Genomic DNA, 26355 nt, shown 5'->3' on the forward strand with positions numbered 1-26355 from the left:
CTCCTTGTCACTAGTCTAATAAAGGAGGTAGCATTCTCATATATTTTCTTCGAAATCATAATATATGGGGTATCTATGCCTTGTCTTTCCAGTGCCCGAAACATTGCCTTATGCTGTATGGAGTCAAATTCTTTTTTTCATAATCCACAAATGCCAGGCATAATGGTGTTTTATATTCATTTGCTTGCTCCATTAGCTGTGATATTACATGAAGGTGATCCATAGTTGAGAATCCTGTCCTTAAAGCCAGCTTGCTCTTTTGGTTGATTCTCATCAAGTATTCTTTCTAATCTGTTAGTAATGACCCTTGTGAACAACTTGTAGATGTGGGATAACAAGCTAATTGGTCTATAATTTCCAATTTCTGATTTATCTCCTTTTTGACATAGCGGTGTCTAATACTGGCAACCTCCAGAAAACTCGCAAGGAAAAAAATCAGAAGTACACGAATCTAAGACTGGAGATCAAAGGGATGTGGCACATGGAACAAGTAACGATCATCATGGTGCCAAAGATCCTACATAACAGCCTAGCAGCAATAGGTCTCCCAGAGAACACCTACAAGGAACTCCAGAAAGTCGCAATCCTGAACACTTCTAGGGTAGTCAGACAGTTCCTCGACCAACAGTAACACCAGACATAATGACCACCCTGTGTAATTGGTAACAATACCCGTCATGGGGTGAGAACCCACTCCATGACGGGTTTGTTTGTAGGCTTTACGATGCAAGGGCAGCAAGGCCATAATGTGCCTCCCCAATCAGGGAGAAATAATATAAGAGCAACAACAATAATAATAATAACAACCAGAAATTTGTTCCGAAGCAGAAGATGGATGTTAAAGGATTTCACCATTTGTCAGCCTCTCTCATGCAATCTAAGAAGTGCTCCAATTAGTCAAATGACAGCACAATAAAAGAGTAGCATGTAAAGAAAGTACACTGCATCACACAATGCATAAAATCCTGTCACAAATGGGATTACAGTGGCAGACAACCCCACCTGGATCTGCTCTTGTCAACTAAAAATGAATAGCTACAGATATCATGATCAGTGAACACAAAAATTGGATTCTGGAGGATAGTTGGTTGACAATATATTTCAGTTGTTCCATACTGATAGCAGGACCTGAGTATGACAACAATAGCATTTATCAATGAGACTATCATGCCAGGAGACATGATAGGCTCATGGTGGAAGTGTGATGTGGGAGAGTTTTTGTGGCACAGGTTAGGCCACCTGTACTTACTGGTGGATCAAAGTCTGAATGCCAAAAGCCTACTTAACGCTGTTGCTGACTAGGTGTATCCTTCTTCATATTCACACAGTTTTAGTTACTCTCTCAGAAGGCATGGATCAACTGGAAATGGTTCCAGGATTATCAGAGTGAATTTACCGTACTCAATGAACTGCTCAGTCACAAAATCACAATCTGATTGAGCATCTCTGGGATGAGGTAGAATAATCTGCTCACAGCAGGGATCTGCTGCTATTCAATCTGAGACCAAGAGGTAATCAAGTCTAAATGGGTTTGCCTGTTAGAACAATTCTGGCACCTTGAAGAGTCCATGCTTACCTAATTTGAGGAGGTGCTGAGTGCTCAAGGAAGTGCTTTGTACTATTAGGTCAGTGAACCTAATAATCTTGTATGTATTTATTTCTTAAAAATATTACAGAGTCGCAATTCTGACAATCAACAAAACAGAAAATATGTATTAATTCCAGATATCACTTTATAGCTTTCAGGTGAAAAAAAAAGGCTTTTAGACAGCCAATTCAATGGTTACTGCCTATTCAGCTTTGTTCCCCGGCAGACCAAACAGACAGTATTTTTAAACAGTAAGCCTGACAGACAGTAGTAGTAGTAGTAGCAGTGGCATTTGATGCAAGAAAGCAAGTGTATGAGCTTATGCAGCATCAGCCAAAAAAAAAAAAAAAAAAAAAATCACACCATTCCCTCCAAATGCCTGTCCAGTTCCTCCTTAAATTTATTCAACCTATCAACTTCCACAACAACAGATGGAAGTTTGTTCCAGCAACTAACCACCCGCTGGCTAAAGGCAAATTTCCGCACATCTAATCTACATCTGTCTTAATTTGAATTTATGACCCCTTAGGTTCGTAATCTGAACAAGTGGAAGGATCCCATCAGAATTCAGCGTGCTCAACCCATTCAAGGCCTTATACACCTCAATCAGATCACCGCGCAGGTGCCTAGTCGACAGCCACTGCAGTTTGCAGAACTTAAGCCTCTCTCTCTCTCTCTCTCTCTCTCTCTCTCTCTCTCTTTCTCTCTCTTGGTAAGAGGATCCCTTCATTCCCCTCACCAATCTTGTTGCCCTTCTCTGTACACGCTAAAGTAAATCTACATCCTTCCTAAAATGAGGCTTCCTGACCTGTACGCAGTACTCAAGGCGTGGCCTGACCATTGCCTTATACAGAGGGATAATCACCTCCTTTTCCCTGCTAGCAAAATTCCTATATATCATTGACAAAACCCCATGACATGCGCTGGCAGCCTGTCTGCATTGCTCAGAAAACTTCATATCTGACTGCACAATTACTCCCAGGTCTTTTTCATTTTCTACCACCTTAAGTGTAGTACCACACAGTTGGTATGTTTCTCTGGGGTTACTTCTACCCATATGCAGTACTTTGCATTTGTCAAGGTTAAACTTCAGTTGCCACTTCTTAGCCCATCTGCCCAAATTATCTAGACCCTGTTGCAGTAGCACACTGCCATTACTGTCATTAACAACCCTGCCAACTTTGTATCATCTGCAAACTTCGACATTAAGCCTGATATACCTTCATCATTATCATTGATAAATATACAAAACAACAGTGGACCTAACACCGAACCCTGTGGGACTCCACTAATAACATTAGTCCAAGGAGAGCAGCACCCATTGATTACCACCCTCTGTCTTCTCCCACTTAACCATCCTTTTATCCATTGTAGCAACTTACCCTTAATACCATTCTGCTCCAATTTGTACAATAGTCTTCCATGCGCAACGCAACGGTGTCAAAAGCTTTCCTGAAATCCAAATATATGATATCAAAATTATTTTTTGCATCCAGTTCCTTTGTAACCATATCATAATATCCTATCAAATTTGTCAGACAAGACTTTCCCTTAACAAACCCATGCTGTGTCTGAATTATTGCTGCAGTCTTGTCTAGATGATCCTGTAATGCATCTTTAATCAGTGACTCCATTATTTTACCAGGAACAGAAGTTAAACTAACTGGTCTGTAATTACTCGTGTCACCCTTCGATCCCCCTTTGTGAACTGGGGATACATTTGTACATCTCCAGTCCGTGGGAACCTCCACTGAGTCCAAGGACGCTCTCATAATTATGGCTAAGGGTTTGCTTAGTTGCTTTGCCGCCTCCTTTAATATAACTGGATAGATCCCATCCACCCCAGGTGCTTTTCTTATGTTCAACTTCAACAATTTCTCCTCCACTTTGCTTTCAGTTATTACAAAATCATTAAGTATCCTGCTACAATTTGAATTCAGGCGAGGTCCCTATGGAATGGAGATGTGCAAATGTAACCCATGTTCACAAAGGAGGATCAAAAGGTGACATGAGTAATTACAGACCTGTTAGCTTAACTTCTGTTCCAGGGAAAATAGTCTCTGGTTAAAGAAGAAATGCAGAACCATCTGGACAAGAATGCAATTATACTGCAGTCGCAGCATGGATTTCTTAAAGGGCAATCTTATCTGATTGGGAATTATGATGCAATAACAAAGGAACCGAATACAAAAAATAATTCTAATGTCATATTTGGATTTCAGGAAAGCTTTTGATATTGCTGGACATAAAAGACTGTTGTACAAATTGGAGCAATGTGGCATTAGGAGCAAGTTACTACTGTTGATAAAGGGATAGTTTAGTGGCAGAAGGCAGAGAGTAGTTATTAATGGACATTGCTGTTCATGGACTAATGTTATTAGTGAGGTCTCCCCAGGATTCAGTGCTGGGCACATTGTTGTTTTCTATACTTATTAATGATATTGATTAGGGTATATGAGACCTAATGTTTAAGTTTGAAGATGATACAAAGGTTGGCAGGATAATTAATGACAGTGATCAATAGCTACTACAACAAAATCTAAAAAAATCAGGCAGATGGACTCAGAAATGGCAGTTGAAGTTTAGCATTGACAATTGCATGGTACTGCATATAAGTAGCAGTAATCCCAGATTAACGTACCAACTGTGCAGTCAGATATGAAATTTTCTAAGCAATGCAAACAGGCTGCCAGGACAGATAATGGGGTTTTGTCATTGATATACAGGAACTTTTCTAGTAGGGGATAACGATGTGATTATACCATTGTATAAGGCAATGGGTTAGGAAACATCAATACTACATACAAGTCTTGAGGCCTCATTTTAGGAAGGGTGTCGATCTGATGCAATAGGTGCAGACAAAGACGGCAAGATTTGTGCAGGGAATGAAAGCGGTCTTACCAAGACAGGCTACAGTTCTGCAAACTGCAGCACCTGGAGGCTAGACACCTGTGAAGTGATCTAACTGAGGTGTTTAAGCATCAGGATTGAGCAAACTCAATGCTGATGGCATTCTTCCTCTTGACTACACATGATTGGGCATAATTTCAAATTAAGGAAGGATGGTTGCAGAGTAGATGTGCAGAAGTTTGCCTATAGCCAGCAGGTGGTTGATTGTTGGAACAAACATCCATCTGTTGCTACAGAAGTGGGAAGTTTGAATAAATTCATGGAAGAACTAGGCAAAATAGACAATTTAAGGAAAAACCCAAAACACCACCTGTCCATTCCCTCCAAATTGTTGGAGGGATGGACAGGTGGTATGGTAGTTTTTTTTTGCCGATGCCATATAAGCTTGCTTAGTTGCAACATATGCCTATACTACTACTACTAATAATAATAATAATAATAATAATCTCTCAAATTATAACTATAAAATCTGATTTTGTATCTATAAAATTTTTTAAACAAAATCCTAATACTTACCGTTCCAAAATAATCGCAAGCTTTCTTAACACACATTTCATGAGCATCAAAATCATTCATGTTGAAAGGAATAAGAAGAATGTCATGATCTTTTATAGGCCCTTGCACTAGATGTGACAAATATACAATAAAATTGATTACTGCATACTAAACAACATATTTTCTATTAAAAATGAATGCTTTTCATGTTGAATTAATTATAATGTGTAAAGGTATAAAAGCAATATAACTTTGAGAGTAGGAGATACAGGAAATATAATCTGAGACAGCAAAAAGTTATAAACACGAAGTATTGCTACTATGTGATGTGGCCATGTTCTATGTGAGACTACAAAAATTTTTCCTGATATCGGTTGTCCTACAGACGTGACTGTGTACAGAAGATGGAAGGTGGTCTTTTCAGAAATAATGCATTGTGTTGTGAATGGACAATTTTGCACATAAAGAAAACACTATATTCATCTCTGCTTTTCAACTCATGATGTTAAAATTTTGACAAATAAACCAGTGTAACTGCTTGTTGGAAAAGGCCATCACTGTTTACAAAGAGAAGTATCATTAACCATTATTATCATTTTTATTATCATTAAGTACCATTATTATCAATTGGTTAATGATAATAATGGGATAAAAACTACTCTAAACTGATACTCCACATACATTAAGCTCCTAAGAATTTCCAACAACACTGTCCCCAGGCATCTGGGAAGAAATATTTTGTTATCACTTATGATATCTTAAACCTACAGGATGAGTCTACAGCTCAGCTGTTTCAACTACACAGAAACACTATTGTCAGCGAGGAATAATAGGTATTGAGGTTCTATCAGCTTGATTGATTTAGATGATAAATGATGGTTAATCCTCAACTGTACTATGACTAACTACTACATAGCTGACCATTTTTATCACATTAAGAACTTCTCGTATGATTATTTTCCTTAGAGTGAGGGTACCCTCTACTAATATTCTGCTTTGTATACTTCCAACAGAGTAGTGCATAAACATAACACCAGCTGGGCTCTCTGCAGTCATGATACCCATCTTGAACATTTGTAAGCAATTCCACTGGAATTAACTGAGATCACGTCAAGTAAGGACAGAAATTTAATAATCCAAACCCCTCAGATCAATAATTAGACTATTTTTTAAACATGACAGTAAATTTCATTGGAAGACAATTAGTTTGGTTCCTTGTTCAGAGACATTGCAAATAATTCTTTTGATTTCACCATTGATTCATTGAAAAATTTAGTTTTGAAAAACAATCTAGGCATCCAGCTGCATGGTAATGATATAGTATTTTATCAAATTAGAGAAGCATGATTTGCCATTTGAGAACCCTTACTGTGCATGGGTTTGTAAATACCTATACAATAAAAATACAAAGATGTATGACAATTATTCAATATCTGCACAATTATATAAAGTTAACATAAAAATTTTTAAAATTATACTTTTATATATTAGCATTAGCATTAGCATTAGTAGAGGCATACGATGCAAGAAAACAAGCTTATTCAGCATCAGCCCAAAAAAAAAAAAAAAAAAACCCTCTCCCATTTCACCCCTCCGTTCGTTCGAAATACCTGTCCAGTTGAGCTTTAAATTTGTTTAGGCTATCAACTTCAACAACAAGTGATGGAAGTCGGTTCCACCAACCAACCACCCGCTGGCCAAAGGCAAATTTCCGCACATCTATCCGACATCCGTCCTTCCTCAATTTGAATTTATGCCCTCTGAGATGATTATTCTGAGAAAGATGAAGAATCCCATTGGCATTGAGCATGCTCAAACCATTCAAAGCCTTATACACCTCTATCAGATCACCTCGCCGGTGCCTAGTCTCCAGACTCTGTAATTTGCAAAACTTAAGCCTTTCTTCGTAAGAGCAACCCTTTGTTCCATTTACTAATCTTGTTGCCCTTCTCTGTACCCGTTCCAGCAGCTCTACATCCTTCTTGAAATGAGGCCTCCAGACCTGTATACAGTACTCAAGATGTGGCCTAACCATTGCCTTATACAAGGGAATAATCACCTCCTTATCCCTGCTAGAAAAATTGCTGTATATCATTGACAAGACACCATGAGCTACTCTTGCAGCTCGTCTGCACTGCTCAGAGAACTTCATATCTGCCTGCACAATTACCCCCAGGTCCTTTTCATTCTCCACCACTGTCAGTGTAGTACCGCAGAGTTGATACGTTGCTCTGGGGTTACTGTTTCCCATATGTAGTACTTTACATTTGTCAATGTTAAACTTCATTTGCCACCTCTCAGCCCATCTGTTCAACCTTTCCAGATCCTGTTGCAGCAGCATAGCGTCAGTAGTGTCCTTAACGACCCTGCCAACCTTTGTATCATCTGCAAACTTGGACATTAAACTTGATATCCCATCATCAATATCATTCATAAACACCGAAAACAACAACGGACCCAACACTGAACCTTGAGGAACTCCACTAATAACATTAGTCCACGTTGAGCAGTGTCCATTGATTACCACTCTCTGTCTTCTGCCACTCAACCATCCCCTTATCCATAGCAGCAATTTGCCTCCAATGCCACACTGCTCCAATTTGTGCAGCAGTCTTCCATGTGCAACAGTATCAAAAGCCTTTCTAAGATCCAAATATATAATATCAAAGTTATTCCCTGCATCCAGTTCTTTTGTGACTACATCATAGTATCCAATCAAATTGGTCAGGCAAGACCTGCCCTTAACAAAACCATGCTGCGTCTGAGCTATAACTGAATTCTTGTCTAGATGATCCTGCAGTGCTTCTTTAACCAGTGCCTCCATTAATTTACCTGGAACAGAAATTAAACTCACAGGTCTATAATTACTTGTGTCAGCCTTTGATCCTCCTTTGTGAATTGGGGTTACATTTGCACATCTCCAGTCTATGGGTACCTCCCCTGAGTCCAAAGAAGCTCTCATAATTATGGCTAGGGGTTTGCATACGTCCTTTGCTGCCTCCTTTAATATAACTGGATAGATCCCATCCACCCCAGGTGCCTTTTTTATGTTTATCCTCAACAATCTCTCCTCCACTTTCCTCTCAGTTATTACAAAATCATCCAGCTCACTGCCAATGTTTACTTTACCTACATCATTCTCCTTCCTGAATAACTCCTCATGCGTGAATGTAGATGCAAAATACTCGTTTAGATTGTTAGCCACCTGAGCAGGATCCTCAACTGTTGAACCATCAATATCCAGTGGACCAATCTGATTCATCCCTTTCCTTCTCGAGTTCAAGTATGTAAAGAACTCTTTTCTGTTTTTCTTTGCATCCTTTGCCAAGGATTTTTCGTAGTCTGCCTTTGCCTGCTTAATCTCCTTTGTGACTTGGTTACAGACCAACTTATATCTATCATAGGCTTCCATGTCACCCATTAATTTATATGTATCCCATGCATTTTTCTTCTCTGCCACATGTCTCATTAGTTCATCTGACAACCATTTAGGCCTAAACCTTGAACAATATTTCTTAGTTGGTATGTAAAGCCTGGTAGCCTCCAAGATTAGTTCCTTGAATGCTTCCCATTTTGAGTTTGCTGTTGGTAACATCATCAGTTGGTCCCACTGTATAGAATTTAAATACTGTCTCAGACCATCATAGTCGCCTTTACGAAAACAAAAACCCTTCCCTTTACCTCTGATGGTAGTTACCTCCTTGAGTAAATCCCACTTCAACACACTGTGATCACTGCCACCTAGTGGTTCATTTATCTGCAGGTTCTTAATGTATGAAGAGTCACTACTGATAATCAGATCAAGAGTATTGCTCCCTCTTGTTGCCTCACGAACATGCTGATGTAGAAAACAATCATCCAATAAATCCACAAATCATCCAATAAATCCACATATAGATGAACCGTTTCATTTCCTCTCATGAACCATGAGAGGAAATGAGAAAAACGGTCATTATATCAAGAAGATATAATGACTGTTTATCAACAGTCAATATATCCATAAAATCTGAAAAAGAATAAGAAAAAATTAACCATTTCATATAATTATACTAATGCATTATAGTATAATCTAATTCAGAATATGAATTACAGTATTAAACAAGAAAATTAGTATTGTACATTTTGCATTGATTTTCACCGATGTCCATTTCTACTTACAGTCTTCCAAACCCCATGTACTCTTTCTGACTGAATCCCAATTATCAGTTGATTCAACCACTGTTCATCTCAGTTATCCTAATTATTTGATGTATGATTCCTTTTACTTCAAAGGTGATACTTATGTATATGTCTGCTCTGACATTCCCTGTCAGAGACTTAGTAATTTGGAATCTCCTCTTTTGTATCTTCTCTGACTTAAAATCACTATAACACATTCTGTAAAATTCATCTATTGCCTCTATTGTTCTCCCAACTCCACTAATCACTTGGAATTCTTTGACTTCCTCTTTTTGAAACTTGACTTTCTCCAGTCAAACTTTCCTAACAGTGAGGTAATTTCCCTTGGCGATTTTAATGTTCGCAACTCCAGCTGGCTTCTGATTTCTAGTCACATGGACCAAGCTTGTCAAGATGCTGAGGTTTTTACAATTACTAATAATCTTGCACAGATTGTTCATTCACCTACCAGAACACCAGCCAGCCCTAACCACATTGCCATCATGCTTGATCTTTTTCTCACAAACAACCCTTCTAAGCACATGGTCAAGGTGAGTGGTAATCTAGGCACTTCAGATCACAACTTAGTGATGGTCACTTCTCCAACAGAGCCTTTCTCTCACTGCCAGTCTTAATGTTGTGTTGTTTGGCATAACAATAATGAAAAATGGGATAATCTGTGATTTCCTTTCTTCTTTTCCTTTGTTGGATTACAATTTCAAATCTTCTGATATCAACGTTTGGTCAGATTATGCCAGTGAAATTATTCTTGTAGGAATGAAATCCTTTATTCCACACTCCACCTTAAAATCAGGAATGATTTAAAAAGAAATATTGGGAACTATAGTAGCTGGGTGCAGGAAAAGTTTTTACATCTCCAGCTAATAGAGAAGTTTTTCTTTAAATTTTTGCTTTTTATTGACTTAAACTGGCATATTAATTTATTTTCTAGAAGTAGCTTTATATTCCTAGTTAAGATACTTAGTTTATTTTGAACTTAGAGATTTTGTAGGTTATTACTTAGTAATGGTAAGGGTATCGATGTGTTGGACAAGATTTTGCAATTCCAGCGAACGCTAAGTTTTTAATTATATTTAGCCATTATATTGAATTAATTGTTATATTAAATTATTTTCTATAAGTAGCTTATAGTCTCAGTCAAGCTCCTTGGTTTATTTTGAATTTAGATAGCAATTTTGAAAGTTAATACTTAGTGTCTGTAGATTTTAGTGTTTGTAACTTGCCGCCATTGTTATACAATACAACGTATACCCAAATTAGATAGCTTAAGATTTAATGTAAAACTAGATAGTGAAACACATAGAACTGTATTAGAAATCTGTTAGCTTAATACAGTATTATTGATTAATCAGTAAAATTTATTAATCTTATTAAATTTCACTGTTAATTAAATTGTACTTAAATGGAATCATTACCCAGACTACAGCAGCAAAGCAACACTCACAAATTTGCCAGAATTCTGTGGCTTGAGGGAGAATCAAAGGGGGAATTCTGCAACGCATCACAGTCTAAAAAACGTGCGAAATGTTTGCAGACTTGTCTAGAACAGGACATGATCTAGCCAAGGAGGATGTCTTTGTGTGTGTGCAAAGTGCAGAGACTGTGAGGAAATTAGGCACCAGCTTAGCATCCTGATGGGTATCTATGAGAGTTTGAGGTGCAGGATAGATGCCCTCGAGGAAATTAATAAGAAGACCCATCAAGCTCTCAGCTGCCAACTCAATGCCAGAGCTCACTCCTGTGCATCAGGCAACACAGCAGCAATCTCCAAGGCAGAATGCATTGGTCCCACAGGAACTAGTTATTGTCAGTGACTCTATTGTTGGGGAGACGGGGAATATATTATGCAAAAAGGATAGGCGGAACAGAACTAGGGTATGTCTCCTAGGGGCAAAAGTTGATCATGTTGTAGAGCAGATATCATCTTTTAAGGGCACAATAGGTGATACTGATGTACAAGTTGGCACACATTATCTTAAGAGAAAGAGATCTGCAGAATTTGAAATTGTCTGCAATTCTGCGTAGACAAAGGAGGGAGTACATGATGAGAGCCTTGTCAATCAATTCGGCCCTGGAGAGATTGTACAAGGCTCATGGAGTAGAATTTTTTCAGCGTGATCTGTGCTTGCTAACAGGAGAGACTGCTTCTACAGGGTGGGATACACTTAAATAGAAAGGTTGCGAGAATATTTGCTGATGCCATGGAGGCAGTGTTAGATGGGTCAGAAAACTGTTAGCTTGGGAGGGGGGAATTCACAGACAAAGATTAGCAGCAGCAGCCGCAGGCAGAGGCAAAAGCGATTCTTGCACTGCTTCTATTGGGTTTGTTTTTTTTTTTTTTTTTTGTTAGTTGTTGGCGCATCGGCTTCTGTGGCCATAATGCACCTCCCAAGGTTTTTGCGCTACTCTGATTCAAGCCTGAGGTGGGATTCGAACCTACGACCTTTGGGTTGCCAGGGAGGCACTTTACCCACCCGGCTAGCCCGGTCGGCGCTTCTATTGTAATGAGCAAGTTGCTGGGGATTTCAAGACCTACTGTTAGTCATCATGGAACAAGTAAATACATGGGCTTTGTTAGGGTAACTAAAAATAAGAACAGGTGCATGTATACTTGCGTGTACACCAGTGTTAGAAGTATAGTAAAATAAATTTGATGAATTTGAAGTGCTGATCAAGGCATCAAAGGCAGAAATTGTTGGGATATCAGAGACATGGTGTCACACAGATATAAGCAGTGCAGAATTAGAATTTGGAGAGTACAATGTGTACAGAAAGGATAGACAGGGTAGGAAAGGAAGAGGGGTTATACCTCTTCCTTTAGTTAAGAAACACATAAAATCTAAGTAAGTACATCCAGTTGACATGGATGAACAGTGCAATGTTGAGTCAGTTTGGTGTGACATAAACACAGGGAAAGGAAAAGGGAAAGTGAGAGTAGGAGTGTGTTATAGGCCTAATGACTCTGATGAGTACAGTGAACAATTGTGCAGAGAAATAGAGTGGGCCAGTAAATTAGAATGTCTATGGGGATTTTAACTTTCCAGATATTGACTGAAATTTGTGGGTTGTTCACTTGCATGCTAGCAAGACTGTTGTGGATTGTTTTCTACAGCAATATGTTCAAGTAGCAACCAGAGGGGGTAATACTCTTGATCTGATTATCAGCAGTGATGACTCATGCATTAAGAATTTGCAGATAAAGGAACCACTACGTGACAGTGATCACAGTCTACTGATGTCGGATTTACTTAAAGATGTAACTACTATCAAGGGTAAAGAGAAGGGTTTTTGTTTTCGTAAAGGTGACTACAGTGGTCTCAGGCAGTTTTTAAATTCTATGCAGTGGGATGAACTATGATGTTAAAATCAGTGAATTCTAAATGGAAAGCCTTCAAGGAAGTAATCTTGGATGGTACTAGGCTTTTCATACCAAATAAGAAATACTGTTCAAGATTTAGGCCTAAATGGATATCTGATGAATTAATGAAGCTCATGGCATAGAAGAGAAATGAATGGGATGCATATAAATTATCAGGTGACACTGAAGCCTATGGCAGATATAAGTTAGTCTGCAATCAAATCACAAAGGAGGTTAGGCAAGCAAAGGCTGATTACGAGAAATCCTTGGCAAAGGATGAAAAGAAAAACAACAAGGACTTCTTTACTTAAGCAAACTTTAGAAAGAAGGGGATGAATCAGATTGGTTCACTTGATGTTCGTGGTTTGAGTGTCGATGATCCCACTCAGACAGGTGACAAACTCAATGAGTATTTAGCTTCTACAATTCAGACGTGAGCAATTCAGTAAGGAAGGGGGAGAACAGAAGGTTACTAAACTTTAACAGGGAGCTAAATTATTTTATAATAACGGAGAGCAAAGTGGAGGAGAAACTGTTGAAGTTAAACATAAGAAAGGCAATTGGGGTGATTTGGATCTATCCAGTTATATTGAAGTAGGCAGCGATGGAAGTAAGCAGACCCTAAGCCATAATTATGAGAGCATCCGTAGATTCAGGGGAGGTCCCCATGGACTGGAGATGTGCAAATGTATCCCCAATTCACAAAGGGGATTCAAAAATTGATGCAAATAATTATAGACCTGTAAGTTTAACTTCTGTTCAAGGGAAAGAAATGGAATCACTGGTTAAAGAAGTGATGCAGGTTCACCTAGACAAGACTGCAGTAATAGTTCAAACACAGCATGGGTTTGTTAAGGGGAATTCTTGTCTAACCAATTTGATTGGATATTATGATCTGGTCACAAAGGAACTGGATGCAAAAAATAATTCTGATATTATATACTTGGATTTCAGGAAAGCTTTTGATATTGTTGCATGTGGAAAACTGCTGTACAAATTGGAGCGGTATGGCATTAAGGACAAGTTGCTGCAAGGATAAAGGGATGGTTGAGTGGCAGACTGCAGAGAGTGGTAATAAATAGACACTGTTCTATGTGGACTAATGTTATTAGTGGAGTCCCCCAAGGTTCAGTGCTGGGCCCACTGTTGTTTTGTGTATTTATTAATGATATCGATGAAGATATATCAGTCTTAATGTCCAAGTTTGCAGATGATACAAAGGTTGGCAGGGTTGTTAATGATAGTAAAGACAGTATGCTACTGCAACAGGATATAGAAAAGTTAGGTAGATGGGCTGAGAAGTGGTAACTGAAATTTAAGATTGACAAATGAAAGTATTAATATGGGTAGCCGTAACCCAAGGGAAAAGTACCAACTGTGTGGTACTACACTCAGGAGATGGAGAATGAAAAAGACTTAGGGGTAATTGTGCAGTCGAATATGAAGTTCTCTGAGCAGTGCAGACAGGCTTCCAGAGCAGGTAATGGAGTTTTGTCAATGATATATGGGAATTTTGTAAGCAGAGACAAGGAGGTGTTATACCTCTGTATAAGGCAGTGGTCAGGCCACACTTGACTACTGCATACAGGTCTGGAGGCCACATTTTAGGATGTAGAGTTGCTAGAATGAGTACAGAGAAGGGCAACAAGATTGGTGAGAGGAACAAAGGGGGGTTCTCTTACCAGGAGAGGCTTAAATTCTGTAAGTTGCAGCATCTGTAGACTAGGTACCTGCAAGGTGATTTGATTGAGGTGTACAAGGCCTTGAACGGTTTGAGCAGGCTCAATGCTGCTGGGATACTTCTGCTTTCCCAGATTAACAACCTGAGGGGGCATAGATCCAAACTGAGGAAAGACAGTTGTAGAATGGATGTGCAGAAGTTTGCCTTTAGCCACCGGGCAGTTGATTGCTGGAACAGACTTCCATCTGTTGTTGTGGAAGTTGATAGCTTAAATAAATTTAAGGCTGAACTAAACAAACATTTGGAGTGACAGGATGGGTGAAATGGGAAGGTTTTTTTTTATTTTATTTTTGGCTGATGCTCTAAAAACTTGCTTTCTTGCATCATATGCCTCTACTAATGCTAATGCTAAAATCTCATCGTTTATCTAAACCTTGGTTTTGCAATAAATGTGCTAAGGCTGTTCAAGATAAGAATATTGCATAATGCAAATGGCTTGTATTCAAATCTCATGGTTCATTTTATGCCTACACCAAAGCAGACAACAATTGTAAAGCAGCTATTAATCAGTTCAAACTAGGTTTTGAACAGGAAAAGAGTAGGAAACTTGATTCTTGTTCAAATGGTAACTGAATGTTCTTGTCTCTTGCCTTGGCCATCTCTAGTAGTAGTAGTAGTAGTGGCATGTGATGCAAGAAAGCAAATGTATGAGCTTATGCAGCATCAGCCAAAAAAAAAAAAAAAAATTACACCATTCCATCCAAATGCCTGCCCAGTTCCTCCTTAAATTTATTCAACCTATCAACTTCCACAACGACAGATGGAAGTTTGTTCCAGCAATTAACCACCCGCTGGCTAAAGGCAAATTTCCGCACATCTATTCTACATCTGTCTTTTCTTAATTTGAATTTATGCCCCCTTAGGTTCGTAATCTGAACAAGTGGAAGGATCCCATCAGAATTCAGCGTGCTCAACCCATTCAAGGCCTTATATACCTCAATCAGATCACCGCGCAGGTGCCTAGTCTTCAGCCACTGCAATTTGCAGAACTTAAGCCTCTCTTGGTAAGAGGATCCCTTCATTCCCCTCACCAATCTTGTTGCCCTTCTCTGTACACGCTCAAGTAAATCTACATCCTTCCTAAAATGAGGCCTCCAGACCTGTACGCAGTACTCAAGGTGTGGCCTGATCATTGCCTTATACAGAGGGATAATCACCTCCTTTTCCCTGCTAGCAAAATTCCTATATATCATTGACAAAACCCCATGACCTGCCCTGGCAGCCTGTCGACATTGCTCAGAGAACTTCATATCTGACTGCACAATTACTCCCAGGTCTTTTTCATTTTCTACCACCTTAAGTGTAGTACCACACAGTTGGTACGTTTCTTTGGGGTTACTTCTACCCATATGCAGTACTTTGCATTTGTCAAGGTTAAACTTCAGTTGCCACTTCATAGCCCATCTGCCCAAATTTAGATCCTGTTGCAATAGCACACTGCCATTACTGTCATTAACAACCCTGCCAACCTTTGTATCATCTGCAAACTTCGACATTAAGCCTGATATACCTTCATCAATATCATTGATAAATATACAAAACAACAGTGGACCTAAACATCGAACCCTGTGGGACTCCACTAATAACATTAGTCCAAGAAGAGCAGCACCCATTGATTACCACCCTCTGTCTTCTCCCACTTAACCATCCTTTTATCCATTGTAGCAACTTACCCTTAATACCATTCTGCTCCAATTTGTACAATAGTCTTCCATGCGCAACAGTGTCAAAAGCTTTCCTGAAATCCAAATATATGATATCAAAATTATTTTTTGCATCCGGTTATTGCCACTTCAGCTAAAGATAAAGCTAACCTGCTATCAGCCTACTGTTCTTCTAACTGGTGTATGGATGATCTTGGTAAACCACCTCCTACCATTCCCAGTACATTCCCTTCAATGTCTCCAGTGGTCTTCTGTAAAAGGATTTCAAAAGAACTTATTCCAGAAGCGTTTTCCCTTCTGCTTGGAAATTGAGTAAAGCAGTTCCTAAAATGGGTGACAAATCCCTCTCATCCAATTATTGTCATATGGCAATTATTTCAACTCATTCTAAAGTAATGGAAAAATCTACTAACCATCAACTCTTAAACTATCTAGAAACCTTACATATGATCAATGATGATTAGTGTGGATTCCATCAATGTCAATCCACTAATGATATACTGGCTTATGTTACCCATCTATGGAAAAATTCAATGCAAAAGTTTGGTGAAACACAAGCAATTGCTCTTGACATTTCAAAGACTTTGATTTGGCATAAAGGTCTTCTAAATAAGCTACTATCTCATGGTTTGCCAATTGTTTTTCGTAATTGGGTATCCAGTTTTCTCTCTGACCATTCACTTTGGATGATGGTAAATGGATCTCAAATCTTCTAACTTTTTCACTAATGCAGGTGTTCCTCAAAGTTCAGTTCTTTCTCCCAATCTTTTTCTCTTGTACATTAATGACCTTCTTCCATTGACCGGAATGGAATTCCTATCCATTGTTTTGCTGATGATAGCACATTGCATTGCACTTTCCAGTTCAAGAAACCTCACCCTGCTCAATCAGCTTCAACTTCTTGAATATCCACTATCAATTCCTTAAATGCCAATCTCCAGGTAATTCAGTGGAGCAAAGATAACTTAGTTGATTTCAATCCTTCTAAAACTCGGTCCTGTCTTATATCTTGCAATAAGGATTCTTTTGTTCCTATGCGTAACTTCAATGACACTCAAATCTCTAAACAAGATCACATATCTCTATTAGAGATTACCCTGAATTCTAATCTCTCTTGGCATAAGCACATCACAAATATTGCTTTCCCTGCATCAAAAAAAACCGGGTTTTCTTTTTTGCTCTTGGCATTACTTTTCTTCCAAACGGTTATTCACTCTGTACAAATCACAAAACTCCCCTACCGTGGAACACTGTCCCACATCTGGGACAGTGCCCCCATATCCTCTCTCAGGCTTCTAGCTCCATTCAAAAGAGTGTAATTAGGTTATTTAATGACCTATCTCTAATAAAGTTCCTCCAATCTCTGTCTCATAGACATTTTGTTTCTGATCATCCAATTATTCAAATCTCAAGCCTTTTCTACGGATACTGACATGGGTACTGTTCTTCCGAACTGGCTTTTATAATTTCTGCTCTCTCTCTCTCTCTCTCTTTTCCAAACCAGTCTGAACATGTGTCACAATCAGCCAACATCCTTTTACTGTCCAACTTTAAACTCATAGAACAAGCTCTTCTTCGTTTCTTCTTTCAACTTCCATTTTTTGGAACAGCCTTCCTTCACATGTATATCCTGAAAAATACAATGTACAGACATTCAAGTTTGATGTTAACAGTCATGTTCTTTCATCTTCTCAACCTTCAACCCATGCACAGTACTAATTACTGTACGTTCTAATACATTTTGTGTTTGGGGTTTTCATTAAAAAAAAAAAAAGAAAAACTCTGGGCCCATGGTGTCATACTGATCTTTTATCAAAATTTGCTTGGAGAGATAGGGAGGTCATAACCCCACTTGAATAAAGCAAGGATGAGATCAAACTTGGAATACTCTGTCCAAGTAAAAATACTACACTTAAAAAACAAAGACAGACATTAAGCTTCTTGAAATGTCCAATGACAGGCAATGCACCTAGGGAGAGAATCCATATGAAGAAAGACTTTGAATATGTGGGCTACAGAGCTTGACAACTAAGCAACTTAGAGATCTGACTGAGGTCTGTAAGAGAGGAAAGAAAAATGAATGAAATTTTCATGGTTAAAAATGTTACTAAAACTAGGGGCTATAAAGTCAAATTGTGTAGGAAGAGTATTAGACTGGATTGTAGAAAGTTTTCTTTTAGCTAGTGAGTAGTCAATTTCTGGAATAAGTTATCTCCATGCTCAGCTGAGGCTGACAACTTGGTGAAATTCAAAGATCAGCTGGATTGGCACTTACAAAGGAAGGGAAACATTTACATAAGAATTTTTTTGGCTGGTACTGCAAACAGCCTCCTTGCACCATCTGGTTCATATTAATATTCACTGCACTGCAAAGATGTCAATAACAAAACTGCTATTGTAAACTGAAGAAATATGTTAATGGTGCCAGTTTTCTGGTCAAATATAGAGTGGAAAAGTCAGAACTTTGGACATTAAAAAATCAGAAATTAAAACTGATCTAAATATCGATCTCCAATTAGTTTGTATAAATGATGTCCCATTGCATCTAGCCTAGCATTATTCTTTCTTAGTTTCAATCTATGCCCCATCATTATTGTTAGAGCAAAATATAGGAAGACACTTGTCTTCACTTCCCCCAGATTTTCACATTACTTCGTGCATTACTTCAAATATTATTATTATATTATTGACAGATAGATAGGTACTGCCTAATGTAATGTGCATGTTCCTAAAAAAAAATTTCTATCAATGTTTATGTTATCTTCTTAGTGTTATTGTGTTTCAAGTTTCTTAACAAAGGTGGAACTTCTGGTACAGTGTTTTTTAAACTTTTATTGGCCACGGAACTACACCTTTAAAATCAGTGATAAAAAAAAGAAATAAAAATAAGTTTTTTTACTAATATGATTAAAAAGTTATCTTACCAAGGCACTGTTTTTTGACTTTTTCCAGTCGCTCTATATTTGTTCCTGAAAGAATAAGTTTTGCAGAATGTTGGGCCATTTCATAGGCTAAATGTTCTCCGATGCCACTTGATGCCCCTGTAATCCAGACTACCTTATCTTTTAAGTCTCCTATTAAATATATAATAAAACACACTGTATTTTTAAAATATACATGGTGTCCATAAATTATTGACTAAATAAAAAATGATTATTAAGTGAATAACTAGAGCTGATATACGAATAACATTTATGTTATTTGAAAGAGCAAACTCAAAGAGTTATATATACCATCATTTAGATATGTCGCTAGTATTGATAATATTGATAAGAATTGGACAGGACTGAAAACCGAGCAGCTGTTCAAAGCTACCAGAGGCAGAGAGACATTTGCCATGGTGGTTGCCGACCTCCGTTAGGAGATGGCACAAAGAGAAGAAGTATCGATAACAGTTGTGCCTCACAATAATCATTAAAATGGCAACAGTAAAACAGAAAGCAATGTATGTATTGTGGTTTGCCAAATTTAAATCTCTAGTTATAGTGCAAAGGCAGTACTGCCAGGAATATGAAGGTGAGGTACCATCAGACAAGTCCATTAAGCAAGCAATTAAGCAATGGGTAAAACAGTTCAAGGGAACTTTTTTTTTTCATACGAAACAAACAAACTTTTATTAATTTATATTAATCTCATTATTAATCTTTTCATTAACATTTCATTCATTCATTCCAGCGGTTCCCAAACTGTGAGATGTGGTGCACCAGGGTGGCATAGCAAACTCACAGGGCACCGCGGGGTATTTTAAATTTTCATGGGAAACAGAGTGATATTCAGCATCTGTCGGACACTGCACAAACTACTAGCTCGAGGTAGTTCACAGTTTCAACATTACTTATTAAGTGGTTTGGACCTAACTACTTAATAAATGGAACTGTTAGGTATTTCTTTTGGCCCAAGGGTGCTGTGAAAAAATTACTGAGACACTTAAGGGCACCATGAACTGAGAAAGTTTGGAAACCTCTACCCTAGCCAAAAAAATCTGGCAAATCTGCTATACATATGACAGACACAGAACAATATACAAATATTAACAATATCTTATATACATTAAAATATTGTACATATCTGGATGACCATTGTACTGTGCAATGGTCATCCAGAACTCAGCTACAGCACAATTAGCTGGACAAGCAGGCTAAGACGGAAACCGCTGGAGAGACAGCATCCACAGATCATCATCACATCCTAGAGACTGATCATCACATTGCTATAAAGAATTCAGGAGCCCACAGTAATCTCCAAAAAGATAAACAGTTCAAGGAACAGCAATGCACCAGCAGTCAGAGAGGGCAACAGAATTTACCCATATTAGCCAGCAAAACCAAGCTGAAAGGAGATGTTATTGCAGGATAAAACCCAAGAAAAACAACAACTAAGGCTTATTGCCAACACTGTTGGCAAGAGCAGAAGTGGACATCCACCCATAAAAGAAACAGAGTAACAAAATACTGTCCACTTCTGCAAAGAAATTTCTCTGTTCCTATATAAAAAATAACATACTATTCCATGCATATAAAAGGGTACAGTCCACCAATTAATCCATTATGTAATCCGAACTCTTCCAATTGCAAAACCCGAATTTACAAAATTTTGAAAGGCAATAAAATATTCCCTTGTTTTAATAAGCAACAGCTCAATCTCATCTACCAAATAAGTAACATAAACAACATTATCTAGTAATTCCAGATGTAAATCACCATATTTCTACTCTTGGCATTTGTAGTGAGCAGACATTTTTAAAGTGCTCCTGGCTCTAAAGTGCATGGAGAGCATAGAGATTAGAGAGGTTGGATAATTGCTTTTAATTAATTTATTTAAAATATTGTAAAGTTTATTTTGATATAAGTTTTTTTTCTCTGTAATAGTGTGTAAATTTAAATTTTTATATCATAAATATAATTTTTTAAAAGCTATTTTCTGTGATATTCAGCAATAAATGTTAACAATGGTTGTGGCAAGATCCACCTTGAACACTTTGTCAGGGGGTATCATGACTCATACAGAAATAGCCAATGGCAATTTCTGGGTGAATCCTGATTTCATCGTTTGCAGAACAATCTCTGGCATGTATTCCAAGATCGACCTAGTGGATAATCATAGCTCACCTGATGATTCTTTTCTTTGTCACCATTGTACGGATTGTATCAATCTAAAGTTAAAATTTGGTGCATTGCTAGAGCAATTTGAGTCACTGAAAAAATGGGTGCTTGTCCTAGAGAATAATGTAACTGGGAGCTTGCCAAGGACTCAAAACTAGTAACCCAGCAAGTGATACACTTCTGATTCGGGCCTTTTCTGGTTCAAAAGGACTTAGCCCTATTAGGAGTTGTTGTTTTGGTTTTTAGCAGCATTAGCAACTAAGGCCATATTGCTCCGTGGATATGCGGTGGTCATTCCCTGACCTTTCCGCATCCTCCATATCTGGTGGTCACGGGCTCGAACCTCGGTCTAATCAAGAAGCGTGTGCCACGCACTGCTGCTCCCTCCCACCTGGCTACGGAGGTGCCCCTCTATTCATCATCATCATCATCATTATCAGACATTTTCAATCCACTGCAGGATGAAGGCCTCTCCAGCAACTTTCCAGTTCCTTCTGTTTTGAGCACTGGCCATTCATTTACTACTCAAAAACTCATGAATTTCATCTATCCATCTCCGCCTTTGTCTTCCAGGTTTTCTTCTAGCTCCTCTTGGGTACCATTCTGTTATTTTCTTAGTCCATCTGTCATCATGTCTTCGTGCTATGTGTCCTGCCCAAGACCATTTTTAGTTCTTTAGTTTTTGATAAGAATGTCCTTTACTTGAGTTTGCTGCCTAATCCATGTGTTTCTCTTCTTATCTAACAGTCTGATTCCCAATATAATTCATTCCATTCTTCGCTGTGTAGTTCTTAGCTTCTCTTCCATTCTTTTGGTGAGTGCCCAAGTTTCACTTCCATAAGTCATGGTGGGGAGTATACATTGATTCATTATTTTACGTTTCAGACAAACTGGGATATTGCTCTTCAGTATGTGACTATATTTCCTGAATGCTATCCATCCAAAATTTATTCTTCTCTTGACTTCCAGCCATTTATCATTATTACAGCTAATAACTTGTCCCAGATAAGTATATGACTCCACCTTTTCAATTACTGCTCCTTCAATCATTATTTCCCTTTCCGTGGCATACTTGTTCATCATTACTTTTGTTTTAGCCATATTCATCTTTAGTCCAAAATCCTTACTAACTGTGCATAACTGATTAAGATTTTCCTCTAATTCTTTGGGATCATGGCTTATGACCACAATGTCATCTGCAAATGGTAAATGGTTTAGGTACTCTCCGTCCACATTGACTCCTTTCTGCGACCAGTCTAATCTTCTGAAAGCTTCCTCAAGGGCAGCAGTAAACAGCTTCGGAGATATTGTGTCTCCATGTCGAACTCCTTTCTCAATTTTATATTTCCTACTGTCTTTGTCTAGTCTAATAAAGGATGTAGCACTCTCATATATTTTCTTCAAAATCATAATATATGGAGTATCTATGCCTTGTCTTTCCAGTGCCCGAAACATTGCCTTATGCTGTATGGAGTCAAATGCCTTTTCATAATCCACAAATGCCAGGCATAATGGTGTTTTATATTCATTTGCTTTCTCCATTAGCTGTGATATTACGTGAAGGTGATCCATAGTTGAGAATCCTGTCCTAAAGCCAGCTTGCTCTTTCGGTTGATTCTCATCAAGTATTCTTTCTAATCTGTTAGTAATGACCCTTGTGAACAACTTGTAGATATGGGATAACAAGCTAATTGGTCTATAATTTCCAATTTCTGATTTATCTCCTTTCTTATGCAGCAAAACTATGATTACATTATTCCACTGCTTAGGCATCACACCTTTTCTAATGCACTTTGTGAAGAGCCTTGCCAGTTTTTGTGTTATGTCTCTTCCTCCCAATTTTAACAACTCTACAGTAACTTCATCTTCCCCCGGGGCTTTCCGATTCTTCATTTTCTTCAATGCATGTTCTACCTCATCAGGAAGAATATCGGGTATGTCGTATGTGTTGCTACTTTGCAATCCATCTTCCTCACTGCTGGTATCATTCCCTCGCTTCTTGTATAATTCTCTATAGTAGTCTTCTGCTATTTGAATTATGCCTTCTCTGCTGTTTATAAGTACACCATCGCTATTCTTCAGTTTCAGTATCATTTGTCTTTCTGTATTACTGCTCATGGCTGCTGATTTAAATCCTTTTTCCCTTAATGCTTGTTCTACTTTTCTTGTGTTAAATCTTCTTATGTCCTCTCTGAGTCTCTTTCTAATGGCTTTGCATAACTCAGTATACTCAATTTTCTCCCTGTCAGTGTTTTTCTTGCTCTTCATTTGTCGTCTTTGGTTCATCATGACAAATGTTTCTTGAATAATTTTTTCTTCTTTGGATTTCTGTTTCCCTATAGGTTTCTTGGGCTTTATCACTTCCAGAAAGTTGTAATATTCCTCGTCGATATCTTGGTCCTGAGCAGTCTGCAGAAGCTCAAACTTGTTCTTAAGTTCCAGTACATACTGCTTTTTCTCCTCCTCTGTTATTTCAAAGACCTTTGTATTATTTACTCGAGTCAGTTTTTTCCTTTCCTTTCCTACATCTATATCAAGTGTACATCTTACCATTCTGTGATCACTTCCAACATTTACCTTATTCAGGACGGTAACATCATTCACAATATATCTTCTGTTAGTGAGGATGAAGTCGATTTCATTAGTTGTTAATCCATTTGGACTCTTCCATGTCCACTTTCTGTTCACCCTTTTCTTGAAAAAAGTGTTCATTACTGACATTCCTTGAGATTCTGTAAATTCCACAAGTTTTTCACCTCTTTTATTTCTTTCACCAATTCCAAAATTTCCTATAGTTCCTCTTTCTGCGCTGTTTTGCCTTTTTCCAACCTTAGCATTGAAGTCGCCCATAATAATAGTGTAATGGGTTTTCTGCTCATCTAGAAGGCTCTCAATTTCAGTGTACATTTCTTCAACCTCTTCATCATCATGGCTCGATGTTGGTGCATAAATCATTATAATCTTTAGCTTGTACCTCTTAGAAATCTTGAGTATTAGTCTTGACACCCTTGGTGATGTACTTTTGAATTCCAAAATGTTGTTTTTAAAATCTTTATGGACCAGAAACCCAACTCCACCTTCACTCCTTTCACTGTTTCCATTGGTGTACAGCAGATTTCCACTTGATAAACTTATAAGTGATTCATTTCTTCTTCTTGTTTCAGCCAAACCGATGATATTCCAATTCACATTTTCTAATTCCTTTTCCAGCTCTAATATCCTGTCTTCACCAATGAATGATCGTACGTTATAACAGGCCAAGTTCAATTTCCGTGCATGGCAGCCTGGTCGTACCCAGAGATTCTTAGCACCCTCTACTTCCACTCTGATCTTCTCGCTGCCGTAAGAGGGAGAGTGAAAGCTGCTGGGGACTGAGGGCCATTTGTATTGTTGTGCTCTCATTGCTGGAGGGTTTGGTCTTTTCCTCTTCATGCTGACCAGGCGTCTTGAAGAGAACCACTCTACACGTTCGTTGCCACCTAAGTGACGTAACAGGGCTTACCATCGAGAAGGTGTGCATGAGTGGATTTTAGGGAGGCAGGCCAACCGGACTTCTCCTAAATCTTCTGTAATAGAGAGATATTGGATCCATCAGTGTTTTAGGCTGAGTGTCTGATAACACACAGGATACCTGTTCCCCTCTAAGCCCCTCTATTAGGAGACTCCATTGTCAGGAAAACAGGAAATATTTTTTGTAATGAGGACAGGTGGACTAGAACCAGGGTGTCTCCCAGGAGCAACAATTAATGATGTTACCAACAGATTGTCAGATTTTAAGGGGGGAGGGTAAAGAGAATATTATTATTCACGTGGGGACTAATTATATTAAGCACACATGATCTGATGATTTGTTAGAAAAATATAGGATCATGCTGAAGAAATGCCATGAGTTAGATCAGAATGTCTGTGTGTCTGCAATTCTTCCCAGGCATGATAGGAGGGATTATATGCCGAAAGTCATGTGGATTAACTCAAGACTTGAAGAACTGTGCAAGCCTTTTAGGAAGAAATTTTTATCAGCTTGGTCCACACTTGTAGGCAGAAGGAATCTGTTTTGTAGAGGCGGGATACATTTAAACAAAGGTGGTGCAAGGGTTTTTGCCAGTATCATTGAGGATGCCTTAAAGGTTCAGGGAAACTGCTGGTTTGGGGATTTATCCGATAATATTGGTCAAAGTAACGCTTGCACATACCTCAAGAGTTCTTGTTTATTACTGCAACAGATCATATTAGCAAGATGTTCTGAGGGCAGAAACATTTCAAATGAACGGGTAGCTAATGCCAGGGAAGCAGGCCTAAATTACTTCAAGGGGTGTATCAGGTAGTTAACTATACAAGAACACTAAGTCTTAATTGTCTATACAATAATGTCATAAGTATCATAAATAAAATAAGTGAATTCGAATTGCTGGTTAGGACAAGTAACTCTGACATAATAGGGCTTACGAAAACACGGTGCCACCCAGAAATAACATTAGCATAGGGGATGATGAGTTTCGGTATAGCATGTACAATGTATTCAGGAAAGATAGGGCGGATAGAAGGGGAGGTGGGGTCATGCTCCTTATCAAAAGCAGCCTGAGTACAACGAAAGCTTTCCCGGATTAAGATGTTTCACATGCTAGTATAGAATCTGTATGGTGTGAGATAGTTGGAAGCATAGGTATAATGAGAGTGGGAGTAATCTACAGGTCAGGTGACTGTGAAGATTATGATGAGAGCCTCTAAATGGAATAGGCAAGTAAGTGTGAATTCTTATTATGGGTGATTTTAAATTGCCCCCAATTTATTGGAACAAATGGGAGAGAAACTTGACATGGGGAACAAAATTTTTTTAAATCAACTAGGTCGTTATTTGTATCAACATATCAGGGAAAGTACTAGGGAAAAGAATATTCTAGGCCTGATCATCACCCATGAACCAGATGACATTATAGGGCTGACAGTACAGCAACCAGTAGCAGGAAGTGATTACGGAGATCACAGTGGTGGATGATGAAGAGAGGTAACAGAAGTTAAAAGGCAAAGGAATGGGTTATAATTTCAGGAAAGGAAATTATGATGGCTTAAGGTGCTACAGGGCCCCTATTAACTGGATAGATATCTCACAGGGAGTGAGTACAACTGAATTACGACATAGCCAAATGATCAGGAACAAGAGTGCAGTAGCATGTGCTCTTTGAGTTGACCAGGTTTCAAGCCCCTGATTGCTAAATACGATTAACATTTGTATTGATGATTTATTGCAGATTATGAGAGATTGCTAGCAAAGAGTGGGGATAAGGAATTCTTCACATATATAAATGCAAAGAAGAGAA

The 26355-nt window shown here is 38.4% G+C and overlaps 2 protein-coding genes across 5 annotated transcripts in view; one reads left to right on the forward strand and one right to left on the reverse strand.

The window, feature by feature from the left end:
• Window positions 1-26355, forward strand: part of Arv1 (ACAT-related protein required for viability 1) — a 494559-nt gene that overhangs the window by 354014 nt on the left and 114190 nt on the right. The window lies entirely within an intron of this gene.
• LOC150084827 (dehydrogenase/reductase SDR family member 7-like) overlaps window positions 1-26355 on the reverse strand; it is a 158580-nt gene that overhangs the window by 114716 nt on the left and 17509 nt on the right. For all 4 annotated transcript variants that reach the window (XM_090375573.1, XM_090375574.1, XM_090375572.1 and 1 more), the window contains exons 2-3: window positions 18860-19009; window positions 5015-5121 (exon numbers count right to left, since the gene is read on the reverse strand). In XM_090375573.1, coding sequence (XP_090231699.1) covers window positions 5015-5121; window positions 18860-19009 — 257 coding nt within the window. The remainder of the gene's footprint in view (window positions 1-5014; window positions 5122-18859; window positions 19010-26355) is intronic.

This window comes from Mastigoproctus giganteus, chromosome 6 (genome assembly GCF_048544385.1).
Source record: "Mastigoproctus giganteus isolate SK-2022 chromosome 6, ASM4854438v1, whole genome shotgun sequence".
Taxonomy (NCBI): Eukaryota; Metazoa; Arthropoda; class Arachnida; order Uropygi; family Thelyphonidae; genus Mastigoproctus; species Mastigoproctus giganteus.